General features: G+C 36.6%; 1 protein-coding gene across 19 annotated transcripts in view; it reads left to right on the top strand.

The window, feature by feature from the left end:
* IL1RAPL2 (interleukin 1 receptor accessory protein like 2) overlaps nt 1-23681 on the top strand; it is a 1479983-nt gene that overhangs the window by 1170145 nt on the left and 286157 nt on the right. For all 19 annotated transcript variants that reach the window (XM_061409315.1, XM_061409320.1, XM_061409306.1 and 16 more), the window contains one exon: nt 16244-16318. In XM_061409315.1, coding sequence (XP_061265299.1) covers nt 16244-16318 — 75 coding nt within the window. The remainder of the gene's footprint in view (nt 1-16243; nt 16319-23681) is intronic.

Raw genomic sequence — 23681 nt, forward strand, 5'->3', positions numbered from 1 at the left:
AGGAAAAGAGCCTAACTTTGATGTTAGATAGACATAGATTTGGGTGACAGTACTGCCACTTTTTCTAGCTGGTTAGGTTACCCAATGTCTCTGAATCTTAATTTCCTCAACAGTAAGACAGAAATTATAGTAGTACTCATATCATAGGAATGCTGTTAGGATTAAATGATACAAGTGGACTATAGGAGTGAAGGAATTAGAATTTAAACCCTGGTTCTGTCCCTTAGTAGCTGGGTGTCCTTAGGTGAGTAGTATAACTTCCCTGAATCTGTTTCTTTATCTGCAAAGTCAAAATAAGACCCTGAAATTTATAGGATTTTTATGACCATTCATTTGACTTGCTCTGTTGCAAAGAAATGGGTCGATCATGATCATGAAAAATTCTCTGGAAATGCAAAGCTGACGTGAAGGGATAATGCCTTGTAATTGATACTGGCTGTGTGTGTGTGTTTTTTTTTTTTTTTTTTTTTAACTTCAGACCCCAAATTAATGCAGTCTTTATGTTAGACAAGTTCCTCACTTAGGAGGACAATTCCTGACTTATAAATATCACATCATGTTTGCTGCTGCTGCTGCTTAGTCACTTCAGTCGTGTCTGACCCTGTGGCAACCCTTAGACGGCAGCCCACCAGGCTCCCCCATCCCTGGGATTCTCCAGGCAAGAACACTGGAGTGGGTTGCCATTGCCTTCTCCAACATCATGTTTAATGCCCACCAAAATATTATTCTGTGATTGGAAAATTATTATTGGCATGAACCTTTGATTCTAAAACAATTCTTTATTTAATGTCTACAGTTGTAGTCCTCATTAAGCACCATTGTTCAGTCACTCAGTCATGTCCAACTCTCTGAGATCTCATGGGCTACCAGACTTCTCTATCCTTCACCATCTCACAGAGTTTGCTCAAACTCACGTCCATTGAGTCAGTGATCCAACCATCTCATCTTCCCCTTCTCCTCCTGCCTTCAATGTTTCCCAGCATCAGGCTCTTTTCCAATGAGTCAGTTTCACATCAGGTGGCCAAAGTATTGGAGCTTCAGCTTCAACATCAGTTCTTCTAATGAATATTCAGGACTTATTTCCTTTAGGATTGACTGGTTGGATCTCCTTGCAGTCCAAGAGACTCTCAAGAGTCTTCTCCAACACCACAGTTCAAAAGCATCAATTCTTCATTGCTCAGCCTTCTTTATGGTTCAGCTCTCACATCCATACATGACTATTGGAAAAACCATAGCTTTGACTAGATGGACATTTGTCAGCAAAGTAATGTCTCTGCTTTTTAATACGCTATCTAGGTTGGTGATATCTTTTCTTCCAAGGAGTAAGCGTCTTTTAATTTCATGGCTGTGGTCACCATACACAGTGATTTTGGAGTCCAATAAAGTCTGTCATTGTTTCTATTTTTTCCCCATCTATTTGCCATGATGTGATGAGACCGGATGCCATGATCTTCATTTTTTGAACGCTGAGTTTTAAGCCAGCTTTTTCATTCTCCTGTTTCACCTTTATTAAGAGGCTCTTTAGTTATTCTTCACTTTCTGCCATAAGGATGGTGTTAACTGCATATCCGAGGTTATTGATATTTCTCCCCTCAATCTTGATTCCAGCTTGTGGTTCATTCAGCCTGGCATTCCACATGATGTACTCTGCATATAAGTTAAATAATCAAGGTGACAATATACAGCCTTGACATGCTCCTTTCCCAATTTGAAACCAGTATGTTGTTCTATGTCCAGTTCTAACTGTTGCACTATAAGCACATCCAAATGGTTAAAATTGCTTACATGATATTTTGCATTTTTTTATTCTTTTGCATTACAAAACATTTTAATGGTAGGCCGTGTGTGCCCAGTCAGTTCAGTAGTTGTAGATAAATAAATCACTAAGCTTAAAACAGAAGTATCAATAGCAGCCCAATGTACTCAAATTACAATGTAAACAATTAACTAATTGTCTTGATGGACTTCTATTTTAAAAATGAAGATTATGTTCCTGTTCACAAACTGATTTGCCTGAAATGAAACCAGTAAACAAAAGTTTTCATTAAAATACAACACATTCAGTGTATTAATATGTTGTTCCATATGACAGCCAAGATTTCATATCCTATAAATTCCATTTGTATTTTATTTGATTATGCGTTGTGACGTTTTAGTAGGCAGAATAATGGCTCTCCGAAGATGTCCACATACTAATCTGTTAGGAATCTGTTAAGTTATATAGCAAAGGCAAATTAAGTTTGCAAATAGAATTATGATCGCTAATCATGTGACTTTAAAATAGAGAAGTTTTTCTTAATTACCCAAATGAGCCCAGTGTAATCACAAGGGTCCTTAAAAGTGAAAGAGGGAGGCAGAAGAGAAGGGTTACATGACATCATGTGAGAAGGACTCAAGCTACCTTTGGTGGCTTAGTGGATGGAAGAAGACCAAGCACCAAGGGATGTGGGCAGCCTCTATAAGCTGGAAAAAGAAAGGGAATAAATTGTCGCCTAGGGCCTCAGTGAAGGACACAGCCTTGGCAACACCTTAATTTTAGTTCTATAAGATCCATGTTAGACTTCTGACATCTCAAACTATAAGATAATCATAAATATGTTGTCTTAAACCACTCAGTTTTTGATAACTTGTTGTAATAGCAAGAAAAACTAAAACAGACAGTTTCTACTTCTTGTCATTCATTTGTACATGCCTATCTCTCATACTAGATTAACTCTTTGGATATTACTCCATATATTCTTCAAATTTGTGCTTTATATCCCCAACGCCAGCATAGACATGTACACTGTTTAATAGAGTACCATTTTAAAATAGAAGAGCTATAAACTTTTGTTAGCTGATTGAAAGAATGAATAACACCAAATAATCCAAATTGAATTTTTATCCCACTATGTGACTATTAGAATTGTATAGATGCAGAGGAAGTTATACAAAGCAGAAAGAGAGAATCATTCATAGAGAACAAACATACGGATATCAAAGGGGAAAGGGGAGGGTGGGAAGAATTGGGAGATTAGGATTGACATATATGCGCTACTGATATTATGTATAAGACAGATCACTAATGAGACAGGGCTAATAAGAACTGTATAGCACAGGGAACTCTACTCAATGCTCTGTGGTGACCTAAATGGTAAGGAAATCCAAAAAAGGGCATATATGTATTGTTATTGCTGATTCACTTTACTGTACAGTAGAAACTAACAAAACATAGTAAGGCAACTATACTCCAATAAACATTTTAAAAAGAGAGAGAGAGAAAAGGTATTCAGTCAATTCATCCTCAAACTCCATCAATTAAATAAAATAACTATTTTTGAGATGCTTATATGGAAACCAGATATGTTTTGAATAAAAAAGAAACAGAGTTTGAAGTCAAAAAACAAGGAAGAGAAGTAACAGTATAGAGTAGTATCTATAAGCTCAGACTCAAGAGTCAAATAGACTTAGGTTGAATCCTGGGCCCATAATGTATTTATCAGCAATATGACTTTAGGCAAGTCACTTAATCTCACTGAACCTCAGTTTTCTCATCTGTCAAATATTGATAATGTTAGGACCTACTTCATATATTGTTTTGAGGATTTAATGATGGAATGAATGTAAAAGAGCTTGGCATGGAATACATCAGTTCAGTTCAGTCGCTCAGTCATGTCTGACTCTTTGTGACCCCATGGACTGGACCACACCAGGCTTCCCTGTCCATCACCAACTCCCAGATCTTGCTGAAACTCATGTCCATCAAGTTGGTGATGCCATCCAACCTTCTCATCCTCTGTCATCCCTTTCTCCTCCTGTCTTCAATGTTTCCCAGCATCAGGCTCTTTTCCAATGAGTCAGTTCTTCACATCAGGTAGCCAAAGTATTGGAGCTTCAGCTTCAACATCAATTTTTCTAATGAATATTCAGTAATGATTTACTTTAGGATTGACTGGTTGGATCTCCTTGCAGTCCAAGAGACCCTCAAGAGTCTTCTCCAACACCACAGTTCAAAAGCATCAATTCTTCATTGCTCAGCCTTCTTTATGGCCCAACTCTCACATCCATACATGACTATTGGAAAAACCATAGCTTTGACTAGACGGACCTTTGTTGGCAAAGTAATATCTCTGCTTTTTAATATTCTCTCTAGGTTGGTCATAGTTTTGCTTCCAAGGAGCAAGCATCTTTCATGCCTGCAGTCACCATCTGCAGTGGCATGCTTAATCAATATTAGCCATGAGGCAGTGGCAGGAATATTGATCTTATTCAGAAAACCTGGGTTTTAGTCTTATGATTTATCACTAATTCGCAATATAATGTTCAGCAACTTTTTTTCTGCCTTTCAATTTCTTCATCGGTCAAAATAGCCAGATAAATTAGACGAATAAGTGCCTGTCTAGCTCCAAAATTATCCATCTTTGAGTATCTTATTATATTCCTAAGCCTATCAGGACCAAATTTCTAGAATCTGACAGATTAGTAACCACAAAAGCCAATGAGGATCTTGATGCAAGTTGAAATTTGATCTATCTAATGAAGATACATGATGGAATACTATTCCTCTTTGAAAAAGAAGGAAATCTTGCCATTTGCGACAATATGGATGGACCTAGAGGGCACTGTACTAAGTGAAATAAGTCAGACAAGACAAATACTGCATGATACCACTTATACGTGGACTCTAAAAAAAAGCCAAACTCATAGAAACAGAGACTAGTGCAGTGGTTACTAGCACCTGCAAGGTGGGAAAAATGATGAGATGTTGGTCAAAGAGTACAAACTTATTAGAAGATGAATAAGTTCCAGGAATCTTATACACAGCATGGTGACTATAATGAATATTATTGCAATATGTATTTGAAAATTGCTGAGAGTAGATCTTAAATGTTCTCACCACAAAAAGGAAATTATAATTATGTGACATGATGGAGGTATTAGTTAACTCTATGGTGGTAATTGTATTGCAATATAAAAGTGTATCAAATCAATATATTGTGTGTATTAAACTTGTGCATGCATGCTAAATCACTTGTCATGTCCAACTCTTTGCAACACCATGGACCATACCTGCCAGGCTCCTCTGACCAGGGGGTTCTCTAGGCAAAAATACTGAAGTGGGTTGTCATTTCCCCCTCCAAGATCTTAAACTTACACAGAGTTATATGTCAATAAAGCTGAAAAAATAAAACTAATCAGTCTTCTATGTGTAACCTCTCATTATTTTAGTGCTAACTATATCCCAAGTTGTATTAGAACTCAGAAGTACACTATATTATGTAATTTATTTGATAGTAACCACATTTGGAATGTGTCAGACATCAACAATTTAAGTGCCCCAGGAGTACTATTTTAAAGACAGAAGGCAAAAATCTTTCTTGAGGGGGAAAAGGCAAAAGTGAAGAAAAAGCATGTTCTGTGAAGAGAGAGAGAAAAAACCTACTGTCACAACCTCTGTTTAAGTTTCCATTTCCCCCAAGGTTGTTTCCTTTTCAAGTTTGAAGAAGTTGTTTTATGTCTGGGCAGATTTGTGCTGAATAAACATTGTTCTCTCCAGAGAAGGGCCCTGTGTCAAATGGCATTGAGAAGAAATTGCCCTGCCTTTATGTTCAAGCTTTCCCAAAGCTCATGCATTGCTCAAAACTCAAATATTAGTTTAAATAAATAAGGAATCTAGAGGAAAGGGCACCTTAGGGCAACTTCACAGCAACTCTGACCATTCATGACCCTCAAGGCACATCCATTGAATTGCAAGGCAGGATAAAGTCTTCGAGCCACATGCCCAGAGCAGTTGCTGGGGATGGGAAGGTCAGGAGTTCTGAGCTGTGCAGGGAGCAATGGCCTGGCAGATATCAACAATTAGCACTTTCCCGGCAACTTAGTATCTGCTTGTTAAAGGATCACCTATTGAGTCAAAGAAAATACCTGACTTAAAGTTTTATGCTTAAATAAAGACAAATACTTGGAATGGCTTTAAATGATGGCAAGGGTATTTTAATGGAACTAGACTGTGTTTGTATTAAAAGAACAGTTTAATCCTATGAATATAACCTTCTGTCCATTTACCTCTGAGGTTTTCAATAATTTTATCTTTTAAATGCATGCATTGGGATCATGAGCCATCACCATCAGTAATAGTGACTTGTGTGTGTGTTAGTCGCTCAGCTGTGTCCAACTCTGCGGCCCCAAGGACTGTGGCCTGCCAGGCTCCTCTGTCCATGGAATTCTCCAGGCAAGAATACTGGAGTAGGTTGCCATTTCCTTCTCCAAATAGTGACTTACTAAAGGGAATTATTTTCAGTTAGGAGTAGGGAGGTATGGGAGATGCACATCCAAATATCTGAAGGTCAAGCCATCAATGATTTGAAACAAATGTACAATGACTCTTGGAATCACTGGCTTGATTTTTTTTTTCTGGACCCTATCACAGCTTTTCTACCATAGCTGGAACAGATAGAGAATACGTATTCTTTCTGGATGGAATTGATAGATGAATAATATGTCATTCTGCCCCCTCCTATTTTAAATGAGGCAAAGATATTGAGTTTTGGTGGAGAAAATATTTATAAAAAATTAATTTCTGTAGTGCTTAATTGATGGAGGCTTCCCAGGTGGTTCAGTGGTAAAGAATCTGCCTGCCAGGGCAGGATACACAGGTTTGATCCCTGAGTCAAGAAGATCCCCTGGAGAAGGAAATGGCAACCCACTTTAGTATTCTTGACTGGAAAATTCCACGAATATAGGAGCCTGGTGGCTGCAGTCCATGGGATTTCAAAGAGTTGGACATGACTGAGCATGCACATGCACACACTTAGTTGATGGAGGTAATAACAGACTGAAGTGAAAACAAGACTTTTAATGGACGTTAATGTGTTATTTAATTTAAACTATGTCTGGACTCTCTTTCCTAAGATAATGTTAAGTAGAGAAATTACTCATAGTCATGTTGGTTGGAATCTTGAGGAAAATAACTGTATCTGTCTTCATTAACTTCTGCTGAAGCCTACCCCGTTTGTTGACCAATACCAGTGTAAAGACAGGAGTAAAGAGAAGGGTCCTAGGGTCAGTTATGTGCTTGCTGTTTAACCTTCTACTAAGGAATAAAGCCTGCACTTATGCATTTCCAGGCAACTTTTTGAAAGTGACTATCCTTAGGAAAGGAGGTTCAGATATCTTAAGTTCATACTAATATTTAAATCACAGAGGTTTCTTTGCAGCAAGTTTTGTTTAGAGAGACGTGCTGGGTGCATAAAATCAGGCTGGAAAGGAAACTCCTCTGAAATAGGGTACACAAAAAGAGGAAGCTTAGAGCAAAGGAGACACATTATATCTAATGCTGGTCCTGTTTGGGTTTCCGGATTTGGAGGATTAAAGGTGATATTAAATAATCATATTTATTATATATGTTTCCTGAATGATTACTAAATAGGGGATTCTTAATTTAGTAATCCTAGAAATGAAACCTTCACAATATATTGGACTTTATATTCATTAAGTAGCCAGTAAAATATGTGCATTATAATTCAGAATTAGGAAGTCTCTGAAGTTAACTCAGAAAGAGACAGTCCTTTCCAAGAAATAGTAAGGCTTATGGTGTTTCCAGAACTCGGCAATGTCTGGATTCATTCTGTGTTCAATTTATGAAATCTTGAATCTAGTCAGCTACTTTGGCTAGACTTGGAGAATCTCCTTTCATGATTACAGGAAATCTTTAAGGATATTAACAAGATGCCTGGCTCTCCTCCGACCTAATTTGCTTAGTAAGGACCTCCATTTTCTTTTCCCATGTGAAGGCTGTTCCCAAATCTTCTTTCTGAAGATCTTCAATTCCCTCAGAACAACAGAGAACCTAAGTTTCCTGCAAGAGAGTGGTTCTCAACCTGGGGTGCTTTTGTTCCCTAGGTGCCTCTGCCAATATTTGGAGACATTTTTGGGTGTTACAGCTGGGGGAGGTTACTACTAGCCTTGAGTGGCTGGAGGCCAATGAAGCCGTTAAACATTCTATGATGCACAAGACAGCCACCTACAAGAGAAAATTATCTGGCACAGAAAATTAATAATATTGCTGAGACTGAAATCTTGCTTTAGGGGGATTCTTCTTTTCCTTAGGGTGTGTATGCAGTCTTGGCTAGGGCTGGACTTTAAAACTTGTGCCTTCAGCTTCTCTTTCCTCAGATTTTGAATCTTGCTCAAAGTGACACAAGGACAGAAAACAAGATGCAGCACAACAAGACAAAGAAAATTAAAAAAAAAAAAAAACACACAGAAAACCAGTTGGAGAGAATTCAGTCCAGTGATGGAATCAAGATAAAATTGCGGTGTGGTCCCCTTTTGCCTGTACATCTAGACCTGGCCTGATTCTTTCTTGTATCTAAACTTAGTCCCCCAGACATCCTGTCCATCCTTGAGACATCCTTCTGATAAATTCCCTTTTTGCTTAAATTAACAAGAGTGTGTTTCTGTTCCTTGTAACCTAAGAACCCTATGAGAAGCACCCATTTTTACCGAAAGAATTCAATAGGAAAATTAATTTGAAGATTGTGTTTATTTGTTCCACAGTGTCAGACACTATCTTAATTGTTAGGTTATGCAAGACATGGTTCTTGTCATCTAGGAACTTCAAAATCTAGTTAGGGAAACTAGAAATAACCATATAAAATGAAGTTGAATTTGTTTTTATTTTTTTTAAGCTTTTGTCTTTCCTTTTTTTAAAATTTAAGTTTATTAATTTTAATTGGAGGCTAATTACTTTACAATATTGTACTGGTTTTGCCATACATCAACATGAATCCGCCACAGGTGTACACATGTTCCCCATCCTGAAACCCCCTCCCACCTCCCTGCCCGTACCATCCCTCTGGGTCATCCCAGTGCACCAGCCCCAAGCATCCTGTATGCATCGAACCTGGACTGGTGATTCATTTCTTATATGATATTATACATGTTTCAATGCCATTCTCCCAAATCATCCCACCCTCTCCCTCTCCCACAGAGTCCAAAAGACTGTTCTATACATCTGTGTCTCTTTTGCTGTCTCGCATACAGGGTTATCGTTACCATCTTTCTAAATTCCATATATATGCGTTAGTATACTATATTGGTGTTTTTCTTTCTGGCTTACTTCACTCTGTATAATAGGCTCCAGTTTCATCCACCTCATTAGAACTGATTCAAATGTATTCTTTTTAATGGCTGAGTAATACTCCATTGTGTATATGTACCACTGCTTTCTTATCCATTCATCTGCTGATGGACATCTAGGTTGCTTCCATGTCCTGGCTATTATAAACAGTGCTGCAATGAACACTGGGGTACACGTGTCTCTTTCAGTTTTGGTTTCCTTGGTGTGTATGCCCAGCAGTGGGATTGCTGGGTCATAAAGCAGTTCTATTTCCAGTTGTTTAAGGAATCTCCACATTGTTCTCCATAGTGGCTGTACTAGTTTGCATTCCCACCAATAGTGTAAGGGGGTTCCCTTTTCTCCACACCCTGTCCTGCGTTTATTGCCTGTAGACTTTTGGATCGCAGCCATTCTGACTGGCGTGAAATGGTACCTCACTGTGGTTTTGATTTGCACTTCTCTGATAATGAGTGATGTTGAGCATCTTTTCATGTGTTTGTTAGCCATCTGTATGTCTTCTTTGGAGAAATGTCTATTTAGTTCTTTGGCCCATTTTTTGATTGGGTCGTTTATTTTTCTGGAATTGAACTGCAGGAGTTGCTTGTATATTTTTGAGATTAGTTGTTTGTCGGTTGCTTCATTTGTTATTATTTTCTCCCATTCTGAAGGCTGTCTTTTCACCTTGCTTATAGTTTCCTTTGTTGTGCAGAAGCTTTTAATTTTAATTAAGTCTTATTTGTTTATTTTTGCTTTTATTTTCAATATTCTGGGAGGTGGGTCATAGAGGATCCTGCTGTGATTTATGTCGGAGAGTGTTTTGCCTATGTTATCCTCTAGGAATTTTAGTTTCTGGTCTTACGTTTAGATCTTTAATCCATTTTGAGTTTATTTTTGGGTATGGTGTTAGAAAGTGTTCTGGTTTCATTCTTTTACAAGTGGTTGACCAGTTTTCCCAGCACCACTTGTTAAAGAGATTATCTTTTCTCCATTGTATATTCTTATCTCCTTTGTCAAGATAAGGTGTCCATAGGTGTGTGGATTTATCTCTGGGCTTTCTGTTTTGTTCCATTGATCTATATTTCTGTCTTTGTGCCAGTACCATACTGTCTTGTTGACTGTGGCTTTGTAGTAGAGCCTGAAGTCAGGCAGGTTGATTCCTCCAGTTCCATTCTTCTTCCCAAAGCCAAAGATTGCTTTGGCTATTCGAGGTTTTTTGTATTTCCATTCAAATAGTGAAATTATTTGTTCTAGCTCTCTGAAAAATACCATTGGTAGCTTGATAGGGATTGCATTGAAATTTGTTTTTAAAGCAACATATACAGTGAACCAAATGAATGGTTCAAAGAAAGAGTTTTTACTTTCTTTAGGATTTCAGAAAGAAAGTTACTTGCTTTAGGATTTCAGAGAGAGGAAATCTTTGTTTAGGCTATTAGGGAAGGCTTTCTGTAGGATGTAGGACTTCAACTGACTTTTGGAAGATAGATAGGACTTGGGATGGTGAAAAGGAAGGTTGTAGAAAGGCATTGCCAGCATGGTGAAGTCAGACATTCAGTTCAGATCCCTCTTTTACAAGTCAAGAGCTCCTTGAGTTTGAGAAAGTTATTTGTAAAATGTAATATAAAATGTCTTAAAAGAGGCCGAGCACATGGCAGATACTAAATAAATTATAATTATGGTAACTATTATAATTTGTCTCTAAGCTTAGATGCAGAGTTGCAATGTGTAAATCAGGCAAGTAACTTGGCCAAACTAAGTACAGATAAAGTAGAAGAGTGGGTAAGAATGCAGGAAGAGTTTTTTTGTTTTGTTTTGTTTTTTTAAGGCTGTATCATGGCTGCCTTTATATTCACATCTGATAAGTTCAGATTTTATCCTCTTATAAATGTAGGGAACATTGGGAGATTCTGTATGGTTAAATGTTGTGGTGAAACTAATGATTTTGGAATATGATTTCAGTGCTGATACTGGATGGATTTGGAGGGATACATTTCATTGAGTTAAACATACACATTTTGTAATGTCTTCATTCATAAAAATTAAATAGTTACTTTGTGATTCTAGTGGGTTCAAACTTAGTGTCCTTTGCATCCAGCTGTCCTTCTTTTCCCTCCTGCTTGGCTCACTGGCAAGTCTAATTAGAGACACATCAACAAAAGAGGACAATGAAACTTGTAATAACTGTATGTAACTCTTAGGCATTTATTCAATCCAACAATTGATTCTACTGATTTCTTACACTAAGTTCACAGAAATGTATCCATCATTTCAGTCAAATCAATTTTTCTGGTTGCACAGGTAGATACAACTGTTGCCTGCAGTAGAAAAGGAAGAGGTAATTTGGACATTCTCCTCAGAATAGTTAGTATCAAACATATAAAACTTAGCTTTAGGAAGAAACAGGCGGTAACAGTCATAGCTTCACTAGCACATTAAGACTAATACCATGGTATACTCTGTACAGCAATTATATTTAAGGATAATTAAACATGAGCAGCTACAGAGGGAAATGCAGGGAGGAATTCTGGACTTAAATGTTAGTACCAAACTGCATCCCTTGCTCCCATTCTTTCAATCAAAGCATGAAGCTTGAGCAGCAAATTCAAAGACTAGCTCAGACCTCAATTAGTCTAGAAGTCCAAGATAACTTTTCTAATAAAACTGTAAATCTCCACTGTGTGGTTCATCGGGCCTGGTATTGACAGTTCTCCCCTTCATTTCCCAAACAGTAATTGTGATTCTCAGATGAGGTTTAAAAAAAAAAAAAAAAAGAAGAAGAAGAAAGAAATGAGCTTGACTGCTCATGGCAGCATGTGCTCTAGCTAATCTGCAAATGCTGTAATTATGCTGGACGCTGATAGATTTGTCTGTGGGCTTCTGGTCAGGATCCAGATGAACTGCTGAAGTTGCTGCTTTATCATCACAAATGTTCTGCACTTCTTGGCAATTCCCAGGCCTAGACATGATATTGGAATTTAATGAGGTTCCACGCCCATACATCCCATTGGGATGTGTTAGGATAAGTGCAAGTCCATCTCCTTTCATTCATGGGTTTAGGGAAAAAATGTATATGCATGAAATGTTCTCTAGAAACTGTGTTTCAGCTGACTGTCTGCCACTGTCACTGGCCTCGGAACCTTAACTTAGTTGATTAGTCTGTAGTCAAAGAGGCTAAAATAATTGATTCAGTACTTAGCGTTTTTTACCTGTTTCCTGCCTACAATTTATGTCTATCTTCCTTTCCATTCTGTATATAGGAGATTTTGATCACAAGGGGGCACCAAATGAGATAACATAAGCTTCATTTAGCTTCATCTCTAAGGTGGCCATAATTCTATCTTTCTTACCTTCCAAGTCATTGTGTAGATCACATGAACTAATGTATCTGAAAGCACATAACTGAAAATTATGAACCACCTGTGAATGTAGGGCACCTAAAATTATCAGGAATATTAATACATGTTAGTTATTGACACTTAACAATAATAAAATCAGAGTAAATATATCCATAGTCCATGGTAAATTTTAGGATGGGAGGCAACCATGACTCCAAATTCATATCCTGATGAAAGTAAGACAACATATTCATCTTTGAGCATGAAATACATTACCTAAATTTACTTCCCACCTACCACATTCCAAATAATACATTTGGTGGCAAGACATATTTGAAAATAATACTAAGAACAGTTTCCAGCAATCAAAGTATCTATAATCTAGAGGTGTAAGGCAAATTGACAATAATTATACCAAATAACCAAAATTATTCTTTTATAAATAAAATGTAGGTGGCAGGACTTTATTTAATTTTAATTTTATTCATGTTTTTAATACACAGTATATTTATGTTGTTCAAAATGTACAAAAGGTATACAATGAAAATTAACCTATCCACCCCTATTCCTCAGCCACCTAGTTCTTCTCCTTGGAAGAAATCACTGTTATGAATTTCACATGTATCCATTCAGAACTATTCCATGCTTATACCAATTTATAAATGCATAGCACATGTGCGTGCACACGTATATTTTTCATAAAACGGATAGTATTATTATGCACACTGTTTGGAACCTTGTTTCTTTCATTGAATAGTGTATCTTAGAGATATTTAAACGAATCGCCAGTCCAGGTTCGATACAGGATGCTCGGGGCTGGTGCACTGGGATGACCCAGAGGGATGGTACAGGAACGGAGGTGGGAGGGGGGTTCAGGATGGGGAACACGTGTACGCCCATGGCGGATTCATGTTGATGTGTGGCAGAACCAATACAATATTGTAAAGTAGCCTCCAATTAAAATAAATAAATTTAAATTAAAAAAAGATATTTCATGATAGACATACAGATTTACCTCATTCTTTTAAGTAGATGTATCATAATATATCACTAGATAGAAGTAACATAATATTATTAACCAGACTCCTACTGATGGTTATTTTAGTAGTACTCAATATTTTGCTGTTTCAAACAATAGCAAACAACAAAATTGAACATCTATTGTGACTGGGTTTTGTATACAAATATTTAAATTTTGCCTAGAGCATATTCTTTATATTTCAAATATTTAAGGGTATTAAGAATAACTGAAATATTGAAGAAATGAAGACTATAGATATTGAATTTGTGTGTTTGCCTATATTATGCTACAATCAGCTTAGTTAGAAAAATATATCACTTAATTCCATAAGGACAAGATGCATTACAGGTCATCAACAAAGATTTATTGGAAAAATGAGAAAAATTCACTAAAATTTTCCTGAACAGTTTGGATATCAGGAAGATAAAGTTAATGTTATGTAAAGCTCTTTTCTGGTGCCTTTGTTTGTTATCCACAATTTTTTGTGTGTATATCGCCAAGTTTGTGCATTTCCCTAACCTTACATGGGCTTCCTAGGTGACTCAGTGGAAAAGAGTCTGCCTGCAGTGCAGGAGACCCAGGTTTGATCTCTAGGTAGAGAAGATTCCCTAGAGAAGGAAATGACAACCCACTCCAGTATTCTTACCCAGAGAATCCCATGGACAGAGGAGCCTGGCAGGCTACGGTCCATAGAGTCACAAAGAGTCGGACACAACTGAAGCAACTTAGTACACAACCTTACCTATCATGTGCCCAACTTTTGTTTCTCTCTTTTTCTTTTAAATATCTTTGCAAATATGAGATGAACTTCTCTCATGTCAGCAAGAATTCCTAAACCAATCAATTTACAATGCTTTAATGATTATCTCTTACCTGCCTAGCCCAACTCGAGGTCGCTTGTGAATTACAAAGAAGTATAAAACATTTCCCCTAGATAGGTAAGAGTCTAGCTGGATAGTTGAAGTAAGGCATAAATACTGAGATAATTAAAAGGAGCTCAAGATATAAATATTAGCGTCACATAATGTTTGTCATAAAGCATTTTATATCTATGTGCTAAGTCCTTACATTTCTTTCTTCTAGGTGCCTCTCTAATTTGCCTCATTTTTTAAAGAACATTTCTCTAGACTTCAGTATTCTAACTCCTTATCCCCTCACTGCAGCCTTGTTACTGAATCCTCTTAGCTGTTTCTTTCCAAGACCTTTGTACATATCAAGCTATTTGTCTTTAGATAGCACTAAAGATAGATAGTCTTTTAGATAGATAGTCTTTTTTTTGCTGGTTTTCCAAAACTTTACAATGGTCTTCTAGTCTACTATATCATGTCCAGATTCCTCTGCATATGTCTCAGGATCCTCCAGAAGTGAGCTCAATTATATCAAGTGTTATTTCCAATTAATTCACATCATGAACAACTTACTTTTACCCCACCCTACTCAAGTCCTTCTTACCAGATTGTTCAACTTTAATCACAGTGTGCTTGCTAAGTGAAAGTTGCTCAGTCCTGTCCAACTCTTTGTGACCCCATGCACTATAGAGTCCATGGAATTCTCTAGGCCAGAATACTGGAGTGGGCAGCCATTCCCTTCTCCAGGGGATCTTCCCAACCCAGTGATTAAACCCAGGTCTCCCACATCGCAGGCAGATTCTTTATCAGCTGAAACACCAGGGAAGCCCTCTATTCTTTGATTTATGTTATTAATTTTTCCTGTGTTTGTTATTCATTACTCTGCCTTTCCAAATCTTTTCCACTCCTTATAGTCTGTGTGGAGACTCATTTCTTTCATAAAACTTTGCCCAACCTGACAACAAATATTGACCTGTCCTTTCTCCATTCCTTTACTCCATATAGCTTTAAATAAATAAATAAATAAATATATATATATATATATATATTTCTTTATCTGGCTGTCATGGGTCTTAGTTGCGGCCTGTTGGATGTTCACTATGCATTGCAGCATGCAGAATCTTCAGTTGCAGCATATGAGCTCTTAGTTGAGGCACATGGGATCTAGTTATCTGTCCAATAATGGAACCCAGTCCTCCTGAATTGGGAGCGTGAAGTCTTAGCCACTAGATCACCAGGGAAATCCCTCCACATTATCGTTTTATAACTCAAATGGTACAATGTTTTATTAAGTTGTCTGCTTTGTTCTTTCATCTCTTTAGTTCATGTGCTACTTCTGTGTTCATACTCCTAGGTTATACTTTGAAGGCAAAGATGAAATTTTTACTTCTTTTCCTTTAACGCTTAGCACAGGACTTAGTGGGCAAAATATATTTGTTCAGTATTTTTGATCAATTATCAATTATATTAATGAAGTTACCAGTGTTTTGTTATATTGTTTTAGAGATTGAGATGGAGAGTTGAGGGATGGTTCAGCAGTGTAGAAGTTTCAATCCACCAGAAATGTTCATTAGGATTTATGTCATTAAATAATATTTTATGTGGGTATGAAGATTTAATGTTTATATGATTATACTTTTAAAATCTCTATTTCTTTACACTCACAAGCTTATAAAACCATTCAAAGTAGATATTCATTTGATCTTGTTGGAAAGTGTAGCTTTCAAAGTAAGTAGCCAATTTACAGTGAATCAACAGCACTTTAAATGTGCTAGGAAATGGATATTGTATGGATAGAGTAACAACTCGTGTAGGAACACTGTCTGATAAGTGTTTACGTACTATCAAGTTTACAGACATTAAATACCATACAGGGTAGAATCTTTCTCATCCTGTAATTTATTTCAATTGTTTCGTTACCTTTTTTCATTTTCTCTTCTAGCTTTACTCACAGACAAACCTCCCAAGCCATTGTTCCCCATGGAGAATCAGCCAAGTGTTATAGATGTCCAGCTGGGTAAGTCGCCTTCAGGGAATAATAGATCCTAAACTTGCTCTCTGTTAACAGATGGAGAAAATTACATGAATCAGGAAAGGTTTACTGCTACTGATATTACATGCAAATCAATATGTGTCTGCTCATTTATAACCCCAGAGTTCAGTGCAATAGCAGTTTAAGGAAATGAGTTTGTATTGCATCAGGAATGGTAATACTAACTGGTTACACTGGGTATTTTCTGTGCTATAGGACAGAGCTTTGTGACTGTGATTGATAGATTCCTGGGTGTCATGCCTTGGTGATTGGTGCAGAAAACTTTTCATGCTTGTCCATCCAAAATTTTTATTCAGAGGGCATTAACTCCTGGAGAGCAACCCCTTTTTCAAAATACAACAGCCCCGCAGTACAACCTTTAGAATGATTTGATAATATTATTTCCAGTGGCACAATTCAGGACTATTTAAAACTTGCTTTTAGGTTGAGATCCTGCATATTTATAAATAATATGGTGTAACAAAAAGAAACAAGTTGATTTACGGATGCTACTGTCTTTTTACAGACTGAAATAAAGACACAGGGTGTTGAGCCTCTTTTTGAGTCTCTTACCACTAATCCTTATATTCCAAGAACTTTAAGCTTAAAACTCAGAGGCCCACTAGTGTCTCTTTCAAACCATGTCCATAAAGCTACATTCTGTAACATCTGTGAGCTTTCATCTATCTTAGGTTTTATTCTATTCTTCACTTCAGATAATTTCTTTAACACTAAACAAGATAACCAGGTAAATATGCTGGCAAAGTTATTAGTTGTACTTTGGGTATGTGACATTGAAATATATGACCACAGTGGTACCTACCAATTATATAATCAGAGAATATGAATTGGCCCTAATATTTCACTCACTTTGGAAGTTTTGTACTCAAACTTTGATCTTTCCAATCCAATTTTTATTTTTATAGGCTTGTTTATATCTTAAAAATATGTGAGAGATTCCTCTCACCTATTATTAAGAGCGTGTTCATTTTTATAAAATGAAACATAGCACATTATAGTTAATGCTGCCTAGCCATATGAGTACCAGAGTTAAATATTTTAAAACAAAAACAAAATAATAAACATGTTGTCAAGAGTGGGCTGTGAAAATGCTGAATATTTTGTAGATAATGTCAAAGTATTAGACTATGGCTCTCTCCCCACTACTGTATATTACCTTGCAGAGTCTTCCACATTTTGTTAAAGCCAAATCTAGATGTGCTGACACACTCTTTCAGTAAGTTTTATTTAAATCTTTCCATCCATACTGGTATAAAATACCTCAGGAGTACTCAGTGGTTTGCCAGGGGTTACGTGAAACTGTAAAATGATCTTGTATCATTTGTTGAAGTTTCAAATGGATAAGTTATTTTTATATGAAAACATGAAATAAGGAGTAGAAAGCAAAATTCACACAACCATTTCAAATAAAACATGACTAAATTTTGTGTTTGTGTATCTAGGGAGATACTTCTTCATTTTCCTCTGCCATTAAGCAAACTTCAACAGCAAAGTTTGAGGAATGTTGCTCTAAAGTAGGGAGGGAAACTTTTGTAGGGAGTAAATTTCATTCAGATTCACTGGGTGTCACACTTGTCTGTGTTATTCAGGACTATCCCTAAGATATATATATTCCAACTTAGATATATACGTCAAAATAACTCACCAATATCACCCTGTAAAAGCACTAAAGTAATTTGCTTCCAATTTACATTAGATGCAAGGCTGAACTTTTCAGTTTTTATTTTGTTACATAATTTGAAAACAACTTTATTGACAGAAAAATGGAAACCTGCCCATTTTTCATTCCAGAAAGGCTGTTTCTCCGAGATGCTAAATCAACCATGTAATTCAGAGAAAGAAAAACAAAATCAGTTAAACAAGATCTTTGGCATTCCAAGGAGCACATGACTGGTTAATTTTAAGTGATTTTAACTTTTCCACACATTTATTTAGTACTGTTTATTCACAACTGGAAAGCATTTTGTGTTGTAATTTACTCATGCTTCAACAGTAAGGTGATGTTAGGAGCTCTTTAAATGCCAGAGAACTCTTCAGTGTGTGTGTGGGGAGGGGGGCTCTGTAGACAGAGTGATGAGGGCTTAGAAATCCTAAGCATAAAATTGAGCTAGAGAAAGATAACTGGGGTGATTGGACATCCTTGTGTATATCTTGAAAAGTTTTAGAATTCAGTAAGGTCTCAAAACCTCTAGAAATTATTTTCCTTCATTTTTTAAAATTTACCAAGCACATGCAGCTTTAGATAGCCTTAAAACTAGAACTGAAATGAGAACTACCCAAAATATAACAATCTGAACTAAATGGCTTAAGGATATTACCAAGTTCAGATTTGCCAAATCCCAATATTTAAAATTTTTGAGATAATGTTATAGTGGATTAAAGTTAGCCCCAGATTTTTCTCCTATCCCTACCATTTAAATGTAGTTTCTCATTCCACTCCCCTTGAATCTGGTTGGTCTGGGAAATACTTGACCAATAGAGTATGGAAGGAATGATATTTGAGGATATTGGAGGCTGGGCCAAAAGAAATCTCGTAACTTCACTTTGGGTCTCTTATTCTGGTCTGAAATTACCATCCTGTGAGAAACTCAAGCCACATGTAGAGGCCCTAGAGGATGGGATACCATTTGATGAAAGAAAGGCCAAGAAAGAACCAAGGAACCAGACGTGTGAGTGAATGAGTGTAAACCCATGTTGGAAGTGAATCCTCCAGTCCCACATGCCCTGACTTTTAAGTTGAGATAAACCTTTGAACTGAACTCTTCTTAGATTTATGACCCTCAAAGTCATAAACAAACAAAAAAGTTTATCATTAGCAACTAAGCTAGGTGTAGTTTATCAAACAATAGATACACAGAGCAAACATTAATTAATTTTCTCCAGAATATTTTGAATTCTGTTTTCCCCATGAACAAGAGTCTCACGCAGGCATTTTATGCCAAATTAGAAATATTATAGGAGCTATTTAAGTATCAATTTCAAGACTGTTTTGAAAACATGATCTGGAATTATTATTTACTTTGTGCTTTTTTGAGGATTACAATAAGTTTTCAATTCTGCATATTTGTAAAGGCAAGCCAGTAAATGAAAATTTGGGGTTGAAATGAATACTTCTTATTGCATGGAGTTGGCATCAGTACAGATATTTTGTTGTCTCTCTAGAGGAAAATAAACATCTTGACTTTCTCTCTCCTATAGTGTAATCCATTAGTCATCCACAAGATTCTAGAAATTTACATACTTTTTGCTGACATAGTGATGACAGTTTGGTTGTTGCTAAATTGTGTTCACATTGTGATGCTGAAAGAAGATTAATCTTAACCAAATAACTATATATTTTGAGATGATAAACATGTTCTTAAATAATATTAAAACTTTTGTTTTCACAAAGCAAGCCTATTCAGCTAAAGCTGCTTGTGGTAATGTATAAAATATAAAGACAAAAGCAATGCATAAAAAACACACACAAATCCAGTTTGGTCCTATAATCTTCCATTTATTTTCTCTCTCTAAGGGTAAATTTAGCTTTTAATTTGATGAACAAACCTTTGCTATACCAGGGCTAATTAGGTTTCTGGCAGTTGAAAAGGAATATATTTTCAGTGGTTTTATAAGAAAAAATAACACTATCATAGTATATTAATTTATATTATGTTTTAATATCAAATTAGTAAAACATCATAGAGGCATCTGTCCCACTTGAAATGTGTTGATGCTAGGTAGACCTTTCTTTTGAATACAGCTTTTTTTTTTTTAAAGAACCTAAATGCATGCTTTACAAACTGTAACAGACTCCTAGAAATTTTGAAAAATCCATGAATACATGTGGATGGAAAGATTTGAGATGTGGCATTTAATTGCAATTAAGGGTGAATTTGGAAATGTACCCTGTTCTTCTCATTGATGATGATAGCTATTTTTCCTGGAAGTTTCCTAAGACTTAAATTACCAGTCAGCATTATGCATAAAATAAATATAAATACTGTTTATTTTCTCTTTTGTGTTAAAGAGTTAAAACCTGGGGGTCTAAATTATATAAGAAAAACTCAGAAGAGAGGAATAATTCCAAGCTAATTGAACGCCAGATGAATCTGATCCAATATGAAAGATTCTCTTTATTTCTCATCTCTCTGTTTCAGGATTTATTTTATTTTTACAGGCTGTTTAAATTCATATTTAATGACTGTGTTTTGTGCTACAGGCTCAAACTTTCTGAGTGAATAAGGAGTGTTAATCTTCGTCAGAAATCGATTTCACCAGCACATTAGTTTCTACTGAAAATTATATTAAGTTCCCTAAGAGACCACTGTATACTACAAGATAATAAGGGAAAAGATAGTATTTAATGCAATACTTAGGACTACAAGGCAAAAATAAATAGCTAATTGAACCCTAAATTAGGAAGTTAGCTGTTCAGTCAAATCTTCCTTTTTTTTTTTTCTTATTTAACTCGATTTACCTTAAAACGTTTTTCAAGTTCTTCAGTTCAGTTCAGTCGCTCAGTCGTGTCCGACTCTTTGTGACCCCATGAATTGCAGCACGCCAGGCCCCCCTGTCCATCAGCAACTCCCGGAGTTCACCCAGACTCACGTCCATCAAGTCAGTGATGCCATCCAGCCATCTCATCCTCTGTCGTCCCCTTTTCCTCCTGCCCCCAATCCCTCCCAGCATCAGAGTCTTTTCAAGTTCTTAATGGATCCCAAATACTGTGTTAGATCCTAGGAATATAGAGGTGAATAAAATGAGGACCTTGGCCTTAAGGTGTTTCTAAGTCTAGTGGGGAAAAGAGATGTGTAAGTAGAATTACAATGCAATATGATAACAGCTTGGGCTTCCCAGGTGGCACTAGTGGTAAAGAACTCGCCTGCCAATGCAGGGGCCGCAGGAGACATGGGTTTGATCCCTGGGTCGGGAAGATCCTCTGGAGGAGGGCATGACAACCCACTCCAGTATTCTTGCCTGGAGAATCCCATGGTCAAAGGGGCCTGGCAGGCTACAGTCCATAAGACGGCAGAGTTGGACAGGACTAAAGCAACTTAGCACGCATACACACATGATAATGGCCAAAACAGAGATGGGAAAACGGAGAGTGATTTCTTTGTGGCAGGACCTCATAAATTAACAATTCCATACTCTTTGAGGTTCACTCAATATAATGACAAAATGTTGTAGCCTCATTCCAAGTACTAAATTGTTTTAAAATAATCAAAAATTGCCAGGATATAATATATTATAATAATAAATTACCCACCATTCCTTCAGTATGGTAAATACTGAAGGTGGAAACTTAGGATCTCCCTGAGTCTCTTCAGTTTAACAAAATCAGTCAACTACTTCTAAAGTTGTCATAGAACAAATAATCCAAAGCAGGTCACCAACCAACTGAGCTAAAATGTCAAGCCACAATTAATATCAATATAAATAGCAATGTATGAGTATTCCATTAGCTGGAATCATATATATGTATCATGAATCACATTATATGCATGTATATAATGCTGGTAGCATTTGAATTACTTTAATTTTTGTATACTCCTGTGCTTTTTAACTTCAAATAACTCCTTGAAAACCTTCAGTTAATCTTGAATCAGTGAAGACTTTGGAGAGGAAGAAGGGTATCATGAGTTCACTTAGCATTCTTGGCACACACATTTGGAGTTGATTCATGGCAGCATTCACTGTCCCTTGTAGATATTCTAGGGTTAGTGAACTGTTTCCAAAAGATCTATTTTTTACAGGATAACATGTACAAGCTTAGCCTGAGCTATCCCAAACTGCAAGCCATTCTATTCCCCAGATTGTACAACGTGTGCATTATTTACAGCTTTGGAAATTCTGGGCCAGCTTTTTCCATAAGAGTTGGCTGTCATATTGATGCTTGAGACTGACACTGGTTTACTTACTTTAAATGTATATAACTTAATGATAGTTGTTTGAGCCACTTGATCATGAAAAGAAAAATGTTAACACTTTACTTAAGATGTATCTTTAATATAACAAGTTAATTATGAACACCTTAGGAATAGCATAATTGTTGACCAGACCTCTATTCCATATATTGTTATTTTGGGGCATTGCTGAAGTTTATGTCTCATTGACACATTAGTATAAACTTTGGGGTGTTTCATCACAATTTCATTAATGCCAATATCATGATTTTATGCATATTAAAACTTGGGAAGCCCAAGAATACTGGAGTGGGTAGCCCATCCCTTCTCCAGCAGATCTCCCCAACCCAGGAATCGAACTAGGGTCTCCTGAAATGCAGGCAAATTCTTTACCAGCTGAACTACCAGGTAAACCATAGTAGCAATAGAGCAATCATTTAGTGATTGCTTACTGAGCCACCCTCAGATGGTAAAGAATCTGCCTGCAATGCAGGAGACTCAGGTTCAATCCCTGGGTCAGAAATGTCCTCTGGAGAAGAGAATGGCTACCCACTCCAGTATTCTTGCCTGGAGAATTCCATGGACAGAGGAGCCTGGTAGACTACAGTCCATGGGATCGCAAAGAGTCAGATAGGACTGAGTGACTAACATTTTCACTTTTCACACTACTATACACTGAGACTATATTAATACTTTATATGCATTATATCATTTAATCCTCCCAATAACTCTATGAGATATATGCAACTATTTGTCCCATTTTTAGAGAATCATTAAGATATTTTTCATATACCATACAGCTGACTGACAAATCGTATACTTCAATTAATTTTAATACATTCAGAGTTGTGCAGCCTTTACCACAATCAATTTGATAACATTTTAATATGCCCCCTGAAACTCCAAACCCATTAGCAGTCACTTCTCAGTCCCCTACCTTCACCCCCACCACCATCTCTAGGCAATCCACTAATAATTTTTCCTTGTCTATAAATTTGCTTATTCTGGGTATTTAATATAAATGAATTTGTACAACATGTGGTCTCTTGTGATTTGCTTCTTAACATATTGTTCTCAAGGTTCAAGCATGTTGTAGTTTATATCAGTACTTCACCCCTTTTTAACTGCCAAATAATATTCCATTGTATGGATGTAACAAATATTATTTATCCATACATCAACTTAAGGACATTTTTCTTGTTTCCTTTATTTGGCTATTATAAACAATGCTGCTATAAATAGTAGTGTACAACTTGTGTGTGTGTGTGGATGTATGTTATTATTTCTCTTGAGTTATCATTCATACCTAGGAATAGAGCTGTCAGATCATTGGTCACTCTATACTTAACCTTTTAAGGAATTGCCAGATGTTTTTGCAAAGTGAATACACTGTTTTACATTCTCAGTGGAAATACACAAGCATTCCAGTTTATCCACAT

This window comes from Bos javanicus, chromosome X (assembly GCF_032452875.1).
Source record: "Bos javanicus breed banteng chromosome X, ARS-OSU_banteng_1.0, whole genome shotgun sequence".
NCBI lineage: Eukaryota > Metazoa > Chordata > Mammalia > Artiodactyla > Bovidae > Bos > Bos javanicus.